Consider the following 13507-nt stretch of genomic DNA (forward strand, 5'->3'; position numbering starts at 1 on the left):
TAATATCTCTTGCTGCCTCATGAAGTCATTGGCTTCTACTTTATTTATTTACATCTTCAGGGAATTTGTTGCTTAGGCAAGGTTTGGTACCCCTTGTGTCAAATTCCTGTCCAATTCTTTCTTACATAACTCTCATTTTTTCTCATTGTTTTTCTCAAATACTCTCATTTATAGAATATTTTAAACTCTTTTTAAAATTCCTTCTTCATCTATTCCAGGAAGTCTAAGTTTGTGTCCAAATTGTATTCTTCTCTGAAGCACTGCTTGTAGATTTTTGGAATCATTCTCTTCTGCATTATGATGGGGTTATCTTTTGTTTTTCCTTCCTTCCAGGCTACTTTCTGACTCTAGAATTTATATTACTATTGAGCCTTGCCACACTTTTGAAAAGAAGGTCTAGGCTGGTTCTAATGCTGATTTCTTGGGATACTGAATGTTGTTTTATTTGAGGATCTCATGGATATACTAGAGACCTTTAAACTTTCAGTGTTGCCAGAGTAGTCTGATCCAGTGCAAATTTTGATTGCAATTCTCTCTCCTGCCCCTACACTGGTTCAAGCGCCACAAATTCCTGATCTGGGTTTGGGTCTGAGCAAGAGTAGACTGCTGCTGGACTTGACTCTGCCCCATCAACAAGCTGGAAAGCTCTCTGTTCAGAATCTCTTGGCAAAATTGTAGGCTTCCCTTTGGTCTGGACTCCTGCTTTCTTTATTCCTTTGCATGCTGGACTAGATGCTTGAAATGGGACCCTGCTCTGAGTTGGAGTCTAAGTTACACCACGGCTGGTACTCGTTTCTGAATTTCTCCTTTCTCAGTACATAGCCCAGGGCCTTCCTACCCAGTAATACAAACCACTCTTCCACTCAAGTCCTTTTTTTGAGTTCACCTTGGATCTGTGGCTCAGAACTGGGTACTATCAGCAAGTCCCTCAGTTGGTATCCATTACAGAGCCCTGGTATGGGACTAGGGGTACACTGTAAGAATTTTGAAGCTCTTTCTGTACTCATACATAGCCTCTCATTGGGCCCTTAAATGTGAAATGAGTTCCTTCCCTATGTCTACAGGTCTCCTTTTCTGTTTCTTTTTATCAAGCCTGTCTAGACAAATGACTCACAGTAACTTTTCCTGGACTTTCCAATAAGGGTTCAGTCTGGTGCAATTTTTAGATGTTTGAAGAAATTTGTGGAGTGATGCTCACCACAATGCTTCCAAACACTCAGCCAACTCAGCTTCTCTTCAATGACTCAGTTTTTAAAGAGGAGTCTAGGGGCAGCTAGGTGGCACAGTGGATAGAGTACTGGCCCTGGAATCAGGAGGACCTGAGTTCAAATCTGGCCTCAGACCCTTGACACTTACTAGCTGTGTGACCCTGGGCAAGTCGCTTAACCCCAATTGCCTAACAACAAAAAAAAAAAAGTCTAGATGTGCTATCAGGGACTATGACATAACAACCATTATGGTTGGATCAGTATTATTGGCCAGAATAAAACCTTCTGCATTAGCAACATCCTTCTATATTATCTCTCTGCTGCAATTTTTTTCCTTCCACAAACCATTCTCCATAGAGCTGACAAAATTACTTAAGCACTGTTATGACCGTGCGATTCACCTCAATAATCTTGGGTTGTCTCTAGCATTAAATATAACCTGCTCTGTTTATAAGTAAAACTTTTATAACCTGGCTCCAAGGCTTATTACATGTTACTCCCCGCTTTGTTAACTTTATGTTTCAGACAAAATGGCTTCTTGCTGTTCCTAATATATGACATTTTATTTATTGTCTCTGTGTCTTTGCAGAGTCTGTCCTCCATGCCTGAAATATCTTCCTTCTCTGCCTCTTAAAATGCCTAACTTCCTTCAAAACTCAGTTTAAGTATCACTTCTATGAAATCTTTCCTAATTTACTCAGGTACTAGTGCCTCCTCCTAAAATTACCTTATTTACATTGTACATATTTTGTTAAAAGGGGGAGAGAGGGAGAGAGAGGGAGACAGAGAGTTTCCTTGATAGAAGTGATTCTTTCATTTCTGTCTTGTGCCCCACACTCAGCACAATGTCTGATAGAAAACAGGCAATTAATAAATACTTGTTGGTCGATGGATTTAACCTAAACCAAAAGGCAATAAATTTCACTTCTACTTCCCTTCTCTCTTACCCTAAATCCATAGCAAGCATGCATATGCAAATTTCATACTCTCTGATGTTAAGAAAAAAGTTAACATTTCTAGAAGTGAGCATTGCCTTGACTGGTATAAAAAACAGCAGTAGCAGCAGCTGCGGCCGCCTCTTCTACTGACCTCCACAAACCTCAGGAAATTGCTGCTCTCAAATAATGAATGCTCTTGGAATGGTAAGTCTGTCACTTAGATAAATTGGGCAGATTTCCAAGTTTCAACCCTTTAATGTTCTTTGGCTCTTCTTTTCCTGACAATTGTTAGTTGGATGATAATCCCTACCTTGTCACAGGCCCATTTGTCATGTGAATGCTCAGCATACTTGGTGACCATATATTCCAATTTTTCAGGAAGAGAAAAGCTGAGAAAGAAAAAAAATGCACCATCACATCAACAGGCACAAGTGAAGGCAGTGGGAATGATTCTGAACTATCAGAATGCTTTCTCTTTAGATGGAAATGGGGAGCTGGGGTTAGTAACACTGTAACCATTCCTATAATTTAGCACAATTCCCAAACATAAGGACAATTAGCAACATTTTCCAGTGGCTTCCCACATACCAAGGTATGGGTACAGGGTAAAACGGGAATGCCAAAGAATTAGATACTAATGTACCTTTATTTCTTTTCACTGGGCTTGTTGATAAAAGAGCTGTGCTTGGTGAAATCTATTTAGTTTTAATTAGGAGTGTTGTTTTGTAAAGGTGGTGTTCAGAAGTAATGTTCAATTTCTATCTTGGGGAAAATTCATTAGAGATTTTTTTCTTTTTGGGTAAAATTTGTGTCTTCATGGGTAATATGCCTATGATGTGCCAATATATTTATGTTTGTGTCTATAACAGAATTTCTAATAACACACTGGGCTTAGTAGGCTAACTCTGTACTAATCCCACCTGATTCCAGTTTTTTAAATATATACTCACAACATGCTCATTTTAAATCTGTTTAATGGTACCTGATGACATCTTACCTTTCGGTTTTCACTGACTTTGGCTCCATTTCTGTTCCTCTTATTTTCACTATTCTACTGTAAGTACCTTGAGGACAGGACCATATGTCGTTATATTCCTTTGCTCCTTAGTGTCCTATGTCCTAAATATTTTACTAACTAGCATAAATGAATGACTAGACTAGGTAATGTAAATCATATATCAGCACAGGCCTAATCAGAAAAAAAAAGACCTTTAGGCATGTCTAGATATGGGTTATGAGATGAAGCCTCTTGACCCAAAGCACCCCATCTGTCTTCCCCATGGCTCCAATTTGCATTGTCATAAATTTCAACACATCTCAAGTATTCAAGGATGCTAAAATAAAGAAGTCCTTTCTAAGGTTCTAGTATTATAGGTGCAACAGATGTGAAGTGAATTCTTTATATATACTCTGTTCCATTGAAATTGGTCTGCTAGCTATTTTTCTGTTAACCTTATTCCATTTCCTACCTTTATATAAGTAGACTGCCATATCTTAAATAAACTCCCTCCTTTCTATCTTGTAGAAGTCATAGCTTCTGTCAAAGCGCAAGTTAGGTGCCACATCCTCACCTAGGCCTCTTCTGACCACATTCCTACCTCCCAACTCAGTTGCCAGCATATGATCCCCAATGAGATTATTTTGCATTATTTTACACATTTAGATTTTACTTATCTGTATAAATGCTATCCTCATTATGTGCCTTTACCCCTCCCTTACCGCCGCCCCAGGCCATTTCCCAAGTAGAATGCAAACTCTTTGAGTATAGGAACTATTTTGTTTTTGCCTTTGTCATTCTCAATGTCCACCACAGATCCCTGAACAATTGATTATTATGTATAACTATTATTGTTGTAGTTATCATTATTATTATTTGGACCTGTGATTTCATTAGTATAGGAAGCAAACTTCCTATATCAACGCCAATCAGCAATTTATAGTTCCAGAGAATGGAGTGCTCACTACATGTTTAACTGTTTGAATTAGACTAGATGGACCTCAACCTGACTTCTAATCAACAGGCTTCAAACCATTTAGGAGGTTTAGAGTTCTTCACCTTAAAATATATTTGGGAGGGGCAGCTAGATGGCACAGTGGTTAAAGCACCGACCCTGGATTCAGGAGTACCTGAGTTCAAATCCGGCCTCAGACACTTGACACTTACTAACTGTGTGACCCTGGGCAAGTCACTTAACCCCCATTGCCCCGCAAAAAAACCCAAACCCAAACCAAACCAAAAAAACCAAAAAAACAAAATATATTTGGGAACAAGAAGTAAGTGGTATAGACTGTGTAAGACACACCCTTTTTTTTTTTTTTTTTTTAGGCAATGGGGGTTAAGTGACTTGCCCACGGTCACAGAGCTAGTAAGTGTCAAGTGTCTGAGGCCGGATTTGAACTCAGGTATTCCTGAATCCAGGGTCGGTGCTTTAACCACTGCACCATCTAGCTGCCCCGAGACACACCCTTTTAAAAATATTTTATTTCCCCCCAATTACATGGGAGGAAATTACACCTTAAAACATTTTTTATGTAACAAATATTTTTTTTATAGTTTTGAGTTCCAATTTTTATTCCTCCTTCCCTCTCTAAGATGGTACATAATCAGATATGGGTTATATATGTATGATTATGTAAAAATTACCATTTTAGTAAGACACATTCTTAACTAGATCAGCAGGAACTGAATGGAGGGAGGAGTAATTTTATAGAGATTTAATTATGTTGTTCAGATAAAACAAAAGCCTTGATGATGAAATTAGCACTAATAAGGAATACTGAGATGCTTGGAAGAGAAGGAAAATGCACTTCAGGTTCGAAGGACATGATATTTTGTTGTCTAAGAGCAGCTGAAAGGTGCTTAATATAACATTAAAGGAAAAACAGCTTCTTAAAGAGGAAGGCTAAACTAACCTTGTTATATCCTTCTGAAGCTTCAATGAGATTTGTTTACACATCTAGGACCTAGCACACAGAATACTACACACAACAAATGTTTAATATATGATTGTTGAATGGAAATTGAATCGAATGCTAATGGATTTATTTTGATTTATTATGTTATTGGAATTTACAATACTAATTTACAAACTAAATGGCGGTTTTGTCAAAAACCATTAATAAACTAATTGCATCATTTATCAGGGAAATTGACTTAGGGCTTTAAGCTATATTAACTCAGTGGAAACAATTCATCTCTTTAATTTATCATGAAGAAAACCAAAGAGTGATAATGTAGACTATGATCAGATATAAATTCATTGTACTTTAAAATAACATAAAAAATATAGTGTCCTGGAAAAATGACTTAGACTATTGCAAGGAGAGGTAATAGAGGCGTAAAACCAAATCTTGACAAGCTAGTGCCTTTGGAAAAAAATAGCCATATGACGAAGTGTTTTGGACTCACTTGATGGTATTGATAGGTTTGGGGTCAAAGTTTCCTTCTGCATCCACTGAGGTCTGCTTTTCCAATGTGGCTGTAATTCTGGTGTCTAAATAATCAGGTGGCAAGGCTCCAGCTATAGCACTGAGACAAGGTAAGGCCATTCGGAAGAGATCTGTGTCATATTTCTGTGGGAAAGATAGGAATTAGTTGGAATTAATTAAAATTAATTTTTACAAACCACATAACATCTTAGTAAGTGAATCACAGCCATAATACAGAAGAATAAGAAGAAATAAAAAAGGTAACCAAAGTTCACTTATTTTCCAGATATAAAAAGGAGTGGCCATTTACTCCTTAATAATTTGTGGTAGGTACTGTGGGGATATCATTGGAGACTGAAGTGACATGAGAAGTAAAACTATTGTATCCTTATCTATATGGATAAAACACAGTAAGCTGACAGTCAAAATTTTGTTAATGGCTAAGTTTCAAGCAGTGATGGATTGTAACAACTCTTTCTTTTCCCTTGCGCCTGTCATCTCACCCAAGTCATGAGTGTCTCTATGTGTTTTAGGTACTTATTGAAACTGACGCAATACACAAGCTATGGTTAGTTTTTTGAAAAAAAGTTTTGAAAATTTTAAAGCACTATATAAATGTAAAATATTGCTACCATTAGTAACAGGAATAGGAAGAATTATGCGAGTCTTATAGTTAACTTACTTGCAAACTTCCCAGTTGTACATTTGTGTTCCATTGGTTTTATCTTAGAGTAATGAATGGCAAGCTAACATGAGTAGGGAGCTAGTTACAATAAAGATGTGAAGCTCAAAAGGCCAACAACAAATGCTAACAGGAGGGGAGGTAGTAGAAAAACTGTAGTCAACCTCTATGTTCTATCACGGAAAACTAGGAATATCCCCTTTTATTCTCTTGAGGATGGTGATTTAAAAATCCATAAAGAAAAGGGGCAGAGGGAAACAGAGCAGTTTATAAAGTAGAGGTCTGTCTCAATTAGCTTGACTGAGAAATTAGATAAATCATTGGTAATATCTTCAAACCTAAAATTCTGAGTAAGCAGAAAGGAGATTAGTAAAGAACAGTTTTCATTTTTGCTTTGAATAAAATAAGGGTTTATTAACAAGGAATACAAAAAGGAGTAGAACTGAGTAGTTAGAGATTGTGAAATAGTTTCTCAAATATCAATTTTGAGAGATACTGGACTTGGGAGTCAGGAGACCTTGGCTCAAATCTCACCTCAGACATTTACTAGTTATATGACTACAGGAAAAACATTTAACTTCTCAGGGAAATAGTTTTTTATTTGTAAAACTGGGATGAGAACACAGTGATGCCTACCTCACAAACTTTGTTGTGAACAAGGGGGTTTGCAAACATTAAAACACTATAAAAATGCAAGTTGTTATTCTTGTGGGGTAGCTGAGCTAGGGCATACATAGTCCAACAAAAGGAAGTAGGGGCCAAAGGAAGCAATAGCAGCCAGTTGGGTTAATATCACTCTGACAACTTCCAATGTGTATTTTGTACATGAGGGGAAAAATCATTTACCAGTGAAGAGTTATAGCCTCAGCAAAAAAAATGAATATATACTTGGTCAAAACAAAGACAAAGTTTAGGAACTCTGGTCTATCCTCGTCCTCACAAATCCCTTGGATCACTGTGTTCCTCACCTCCTTTAACAACATAGTCATTACCTTATGAGAGAGAGAGTCAAAAATCCCCCAGAAGAGCTTCTCTGTCAAATGTAACTCTTCTTCCACAGCCAAGCCATAGCCCCCCCATCCTGAAGGCAGGCAGTAATACTTCCAGCACTGTTCATAGTGATTTGTCAAAAGCTAGGATGTTGGACAAAAGAGTATTGTCAGGATGAAGCACAGAAAATCCACCAATGCCTTGTAATACACACACAATTATTGTTTGGTGAAAATAGCAAGTCAGGATGACAAGAACAGAACTAAAGATATGTAGTAAAAGGAACAGCAGAAAGATGTTCAAACAGTGTCAGAAAAAGATGTCTTTCATATTTTTACCAGCTATGGACTTAGTTGAATTTGCTTAACTTAGGACCTTCCTCCCATACTTTTGTCCAAGGTATAAGTGGAAAAAAGTGGGGTGAATTTCTCCATTTTTCTCCAAACAGTAGAAAAATATCTACTGCTTGAAACTATTGACCCATCAGAAGTGGGAGTGATGTGTCCTGAAAGCTCTGACTAAATGTTTTGTTGTTCAGTCATTTCAGATATGTCCAGATTTTTGTGACCCCATAAATGTGTTTGTTTCTATGTAATTCTCATAATGGGGGTTTGGAAGAGTCTAGGTCTTCCTCTTGCCTCCCTCCATTACTGACCTTGTTCAACTTGCTTTTGCCTAAGTCATGGGATGACCTGTTAGAAGATCCAGGGCTGAGTAGTCCTGACACCTCCTGCCCAGGAGAGGGCAGCAGGATATTACAAATGTCTTAGGAATGTGTTATAAGAAAAGAGTTGACTGACATAGGACCTGTGCCTGTATCAGACAGCAGGGGGAGGTTTGAAGTACTGGGAACTCTAGGATGCTGCCTTCAGTTTGACTTTCTGCAGGCATGAGAAACCCACCATTTCATGTTGCAGCAGAAAATGTTTTGAGCTTAGCATCAGAGGACTGGGGCTTTAATACTGCCTCTACCACATCCTATCCCACACTCTGGAAAAAGGGAAGCCAATGGGTGATTTGAATGAACAACAGGGAATCCATGGGCTATAATTGTTACCTCTTCTTTTCCTAAGAACTTGATGAATGACAGAAAGTTAAAGAATGTCTTTGGGCCTCAGTTTTATCATGTATGTTAACACTGGATAAAAACTGATTTCATATCAATTCATTTTTAAAAAATTATTTAAGTGAGGAGCAAGTTGGCACAGTGGATAAATGTTAGACTTAAGAAGTAGGTTCAAATAAAGGCACTAATTGTACGATCATGAGCAAGTCACTTTACCCCTATGAGACTCAGTTTCTTCATCGGTAAAGATCAAATAAGATAATGTATATAAGTTACTTTGCAAACATTAAAGAGCTATATAAACGTTAGCTGCTGCTACAATAACAAATAAAAGGATTATTATCATAGGAAAAACAAAGGGATCTTGGATTTAGATCTTAGGGGGACCTTATACTCTTAGAGATCATTATCTAGTCCAACACTTTCATTTTACAGATTAGGTAATTGAGACTCAGAGATGTTTAGTGATTTGCCTAATAAGGGGAGAAATGCAATTAAAGTAAAATATATGACCCTCTTGTCCTCAATGCTTACTAAAGAAAAACAACAAAAGTGATTTTGAAATAGGAGTTGTTACTTTTCTCTCAAAGATCTAGAAATAAAGTGTAAGAACACAAAGCTTAAACTCCAGAAACAAGGGAGAAAAAAATCAAATAAAAAAAAATAAACAATGTACTGTAGTTTAGGTGTTAAAAGTGAAGTTTGAAGATAGTCAGAAGCACCTTATATAATCTCATAAAGGAAATTATTAATGGAATTGGAATGAGCAACTAATAAAACTATTTAAAGAAAATCAAACAAGTGAATTGAATCTAGCATTTGCCATCTTCACCATTAAGAATGGAAGTTCATTCTTGCTAGCTATATCCTGGTCATTAACTAGCAATTTAAAGGAATGAAATCAATATTATAGATGCTTGCCTTTCTTCTAAAAATAGTGAAAGCAGCTTGTTTTGCTGTATATTTTCTGTAGCACCAGCTGGAATTTATTTGATAGAAAGGATATTTACCTTAAGTGGCATTTTACAGTACTCATTGAGGAGTGGTACGTCAAAAACAAGACGGCGAAGGAGTTGTTGTAACATGGAAGGCCGTAAGTGGCTAGAGTGTGGAAAAGAGGAAAAATACATTATCAGTACATAATGAGAAGTCGCAAAGAAATTAGATACAAAAATAAAAGTTCTTCAATGTATACTAGTTCATTAGGAAATACTAAATGACCTTTAAAAAGTATAGACTTTTAGGGGTCAGCTAGGTGGTGCGGTGGATAAAGCACTGGCCCTGAATTCAGGAGGACCTGAGTTCAAATTCAGCCTTAGACACTTGATACTCACTAACTTTGTGACCCTGGGCAAGTCACTTAACCCTCACTGCTCCACCAAAAAAAAAAAGTATAGACTTTAAGAAAGTGAAGGGAATTTGTTTTTTGGTGCTAAACTTTTAGAAGAGTATTCCATACTTCCTGCCTCTACTTGCTCCCCATCCATTTAATCAGTTGGCTTTCTAACCTGACACTCTACTGAAACCATTATTTTAAAGGCTACCATAGCTTAGGATCTTTCAGTGCCTCAGAGAGTATTAGTCTTAGTAACATCCAAACTACTCCAAACAATGAAATCTTGTGTTGGCTGAGGAGGTGCTAGTCTGACTGTTCATTATATATAATGTGGGCTCTTATCCTCAGTACTCTAGTCAACACTGGTTGCCATTCTGTGGCAGTCAGATAACAGTCAGAAGAATGAGGTGATGGTGTGCAACTGAATGGAGAGGCAAAATGAATAAGGGATGAGGTAAAGAGGGTTTTTGGAGAAAGTATACAGTTGAAGGTCAAATTTATAGGAAGGTAGTGTATACCAGACTTCATGTTCTCATATATAAAATTTTGTTCATATATACACTTAGGTATAATTGAATTCAAATGAATAAATACGAATGAGAAACATGTAAAGATAGTACTTACTTGCAGATAGCAAGCAGGCATTCTTCTATGGTGTCCCTCTGTGCTTTGGTGAGGGAGCGTCCCTTGGAGAGTCTATATATGGTCTGAAGTGTGGAATCAATCAGAGAGGTATAATGCTCTGTTCCAGCAAACAAAGGAGCATGTCTCATGAGGAGAGGGAGCACAGCAGAACACAGATATCTATTCAGTGCAAGTGCTGCCTCTGTGGTACTCAGAGAAACCTAGGGTAAAGAGAAAGAGACAATGATTAGTCCTATTTGGAAATGCTCAGCAAAGCATAATACACTCACCATATGATCCTATGAAAAAATCAGTATGTCTTACATATTTTAGTGCTTCACAGAACATAAAGCAACAGAGTAGGACTGCTCACTTTGTCACTAGAGTTACTATTGTGCATGTAAAATGAAACAAATTAAGTAAAAAGTAAAACAACAAACAAAAAATAAAAACAAAAAGCCAACCAAACAAAAGGCTGTTAGTGCAGCAAAACTGACAGGCTGCCTTCTTCACTCTTAGTTATACTAAAAACATATACTGTATTACAAGATGAACCATAACCACCTTATTGAAATCAATGAGAGAATGTGGATACTTTATTCAATATATGTCTCTCTCTTTATATGTATGTGTGTATGTATATGTATATATGTAAAACTTTGATAGTTTGAGAGATCCTTGATTTCATCAGTGTGGGTATGTCCTACACAAATCCATATCACAACCTCTCTGTTCTTCATAAATTTTAAAAAAGATTTATCGATATGTTTTGTCTTTACATTACATATATTCATAGATTATTCCCACTTTGTAAGAGGTTTCTTGTGACAAAGGAAAGCAGTTAAGTACAACTAATAACAGTGATTTTATCTGAAAATGCAAGCAATATTTCACATCTGTAGCATTTCCTCACCTTTTTTTAATGAACAGAAATCTATTTTTTCTCCCTCCCACCCCCTACACAACTGAAAAAAAAGAAAAATAAATTCCTTGTAACAAATATGCAGTCAAGCAAAACAAATTCCTTCAATAATTATAAAAAATATAAATATGCCTCATTCTGCACCCTAAATTTGTAATTTCTCTATAATGGATTCTCTGTCTGTCTATCTATCTATCAATCAATCATAATAAATCCTTTGGAACAATGAATGGTATCACTTGTTGGCCAACCTTCTGGTGAGCCTCTACTGATTATCAGATGACAAACACACAATTCATTATTGGGCCCATATTCAAAACCTTTGTAGCTTGGAAGGATATGCAGGAACTTGCCTGAATAAAACATGTAAGTATGACTTCACCTACATACTTGGATAATCTATGATTTCATTGGTGTGAGTATTCCTTTCACTAGTACAAACTGCTATTTTTACATGTCCTATCCTACGTGGTTCATCACTCTGATGTCATGATCCTCTTCAAGAATGAAGGACAAACAACAACCTATCATTGGTAACTTGCCACAATCTGACACTCAACTATACACATAGGCACTGCCCCTTAGATCACTTGTAATTTTGATTTTTTGATTCTTCTTATATCATAATGTACCATTATTTATGGCTCAATGACATCACCAAATGAACATTAGTGTTAAAGATAATGACTTTGTCCTCAAGGATTGATTTAGATCACCAAAAGTCCTTTGAATTTGGTTAATTTATCACTTATCTATCCAAAACAGCTACACTGAGGAACTAAATAAATGGGTTCTCCAAGGAGGAACATGTTATAAACTAGGAAATATACATTTTTCATTCACTTTGTTTTACTAGTATGGGTGGTTAAATTATAAACTTATTTTAGGAATCCTTTGACATGATATTGCTAGATTACTCCTGACAAAGAAAGGTCCATGAAACACAAGATATAACGAAATTGTATTTACTTACTTAGCAGTATTCAAACCGCAAATGGTAAAAGGGAAGGAGTTGTAGGTCTCAGTCAATAAACAGTTATTAAGTACCTACTATGGGCCAGGCACTGTGCTAAGTGCTGGGAATACAAAAAGAGGTAAAAGTCAGTCCCTGCCCTCATAACCTAAGTAAACAATGTGTAGTCCTTCTCAAGGGCTCCATTCCTGTGCTGGGGATACACAGGCTACAATGTTGGCAGAAAAAGGTTTACCCTTTCAAGTGCCTCACACAGTCAAGATGGCTTCCTCTTTTTACCATGGACTAATTTATCTCCATCTGACATCACAGACAGATCCTCAGATATATATGGATAAGTTATTTTAAAATACATTTACCATCCCTGATCATTTCAGAAAAAGTAGCCATATTACAATATAAGTGACATACATTGATCATTCTAGAACATGCAGGGTTGTATGACATGCAAGATATATGGGTATAACTGATGGTCCTACCACAAGTAAGTACCAAGTATAGGGAACAGAAATCCCTATACTTATTTCTATATAGTCTAAAGTCAAACCTAATCTTTAGCTTGCACTACACAATAGGATGCTAACGGGTATCCAAGCTCTCCCTGTCAACAAGGCAAAATAATACTTATATAGACAGAACAACGATAACATAAGTCAGAAAAGAATTCCCACAACCAGGATAAATTCCCATTATTCAAGTTGGGGACAATGGATTCAAGGGCTGGCTTTTTCAATTTCTTTGTCTGGAATAATATTTTCTAAAATACGTTTTTCATTCTCTTCCCTAGAGCTCACTTTTAAAATTTAAATTAGTAAATTTCAAGATACACAGTGATTTATTTTATTTTATTTTTTTTAGTGAGGCAATTGGGGTTAAGCAACTTGCCCAGGGTCACAGAGCTAGTAAGTGTTAAGTGTGTCAGGCCGGATTTGAACTCAGGTACTCCTGACTCCAGGGCCAGTGCTCTGTCCACTGCGCCACCTAGCTGCCCCCACAGTGATTTATTTTGAAGGAAAATATCAAGCTTTTCCAAATAATTTCTCTTCTTTATTCTCTACAACGCATGTTGATACCTAAGCTGAAATCATCTTCATAACAATATGGTCATGTATACTACTTTGTACACTATAAGATGAGATGACCAAATCATACATGAAATGGATTTTTTTGTCTCTTAGCTGAACAATGAAACAAATTCTGCCACCATCTTTATTGACCTAAAGAGAACTTGTGAGCTATTCTTCCATTCAGTTAAAATTTCTATGTCTTTTGGTTTTTATGTGTAGTAAGGATATCCATATGGATATGTCAACTCAGTTTTTAAACAAACAATGAACAT

The 13507-nt window shown here is 36.7% G+C and overlaps 1 protein-coding gene across 1 annotated transcript in view; it reads right to left on the reverse strand.

Annotated features, from left to right (window-relative positions):
- RYR3 (ryanodine receptor 3) overlaps positions 1-13507 on the reverse strand; it is a 681173-nt gene that overhangs the window by 159237 nt on the left and 508429 nt on the right. The window contains exons 48-52 of the mRNA XM_043982013.1: positions 10274-10494; positions 9324-9414; positions 7250-7390; positions 5556-5719; positions 2457-2535 (exon numbers count right to left, since the gene is read on the reverse strand). Of these exons, the coding sequence (XP_043837948.1) occupies positions 2457-2535; positions 5556-5719; positions 7250-7390; positions 9324-9414; positions 10274-10494 (696 nt within the window). The remainder of the gene's footprint in view (positions 1-2456; positions 2536-5555; positions 5720-7249; positions 7391-9323; positions 9415-10273; positions 10495-13507) is intronic.

This window comes from Dromiciops gliroides, chromosome 2, assembly GCF_019393635.1.
Source record: "Dromiciops gliroides isolate mDroGli1 chromosome 2, mDroGli1.pri, whole genome shotgun sequence".
NCBI classification, from domain to species: Eukaryota; Metazoa; Chordata; class Mammalia; order Microbiotheria; family Microbiotheriidae; genus Dromiciops; species Dromiciops gliroides.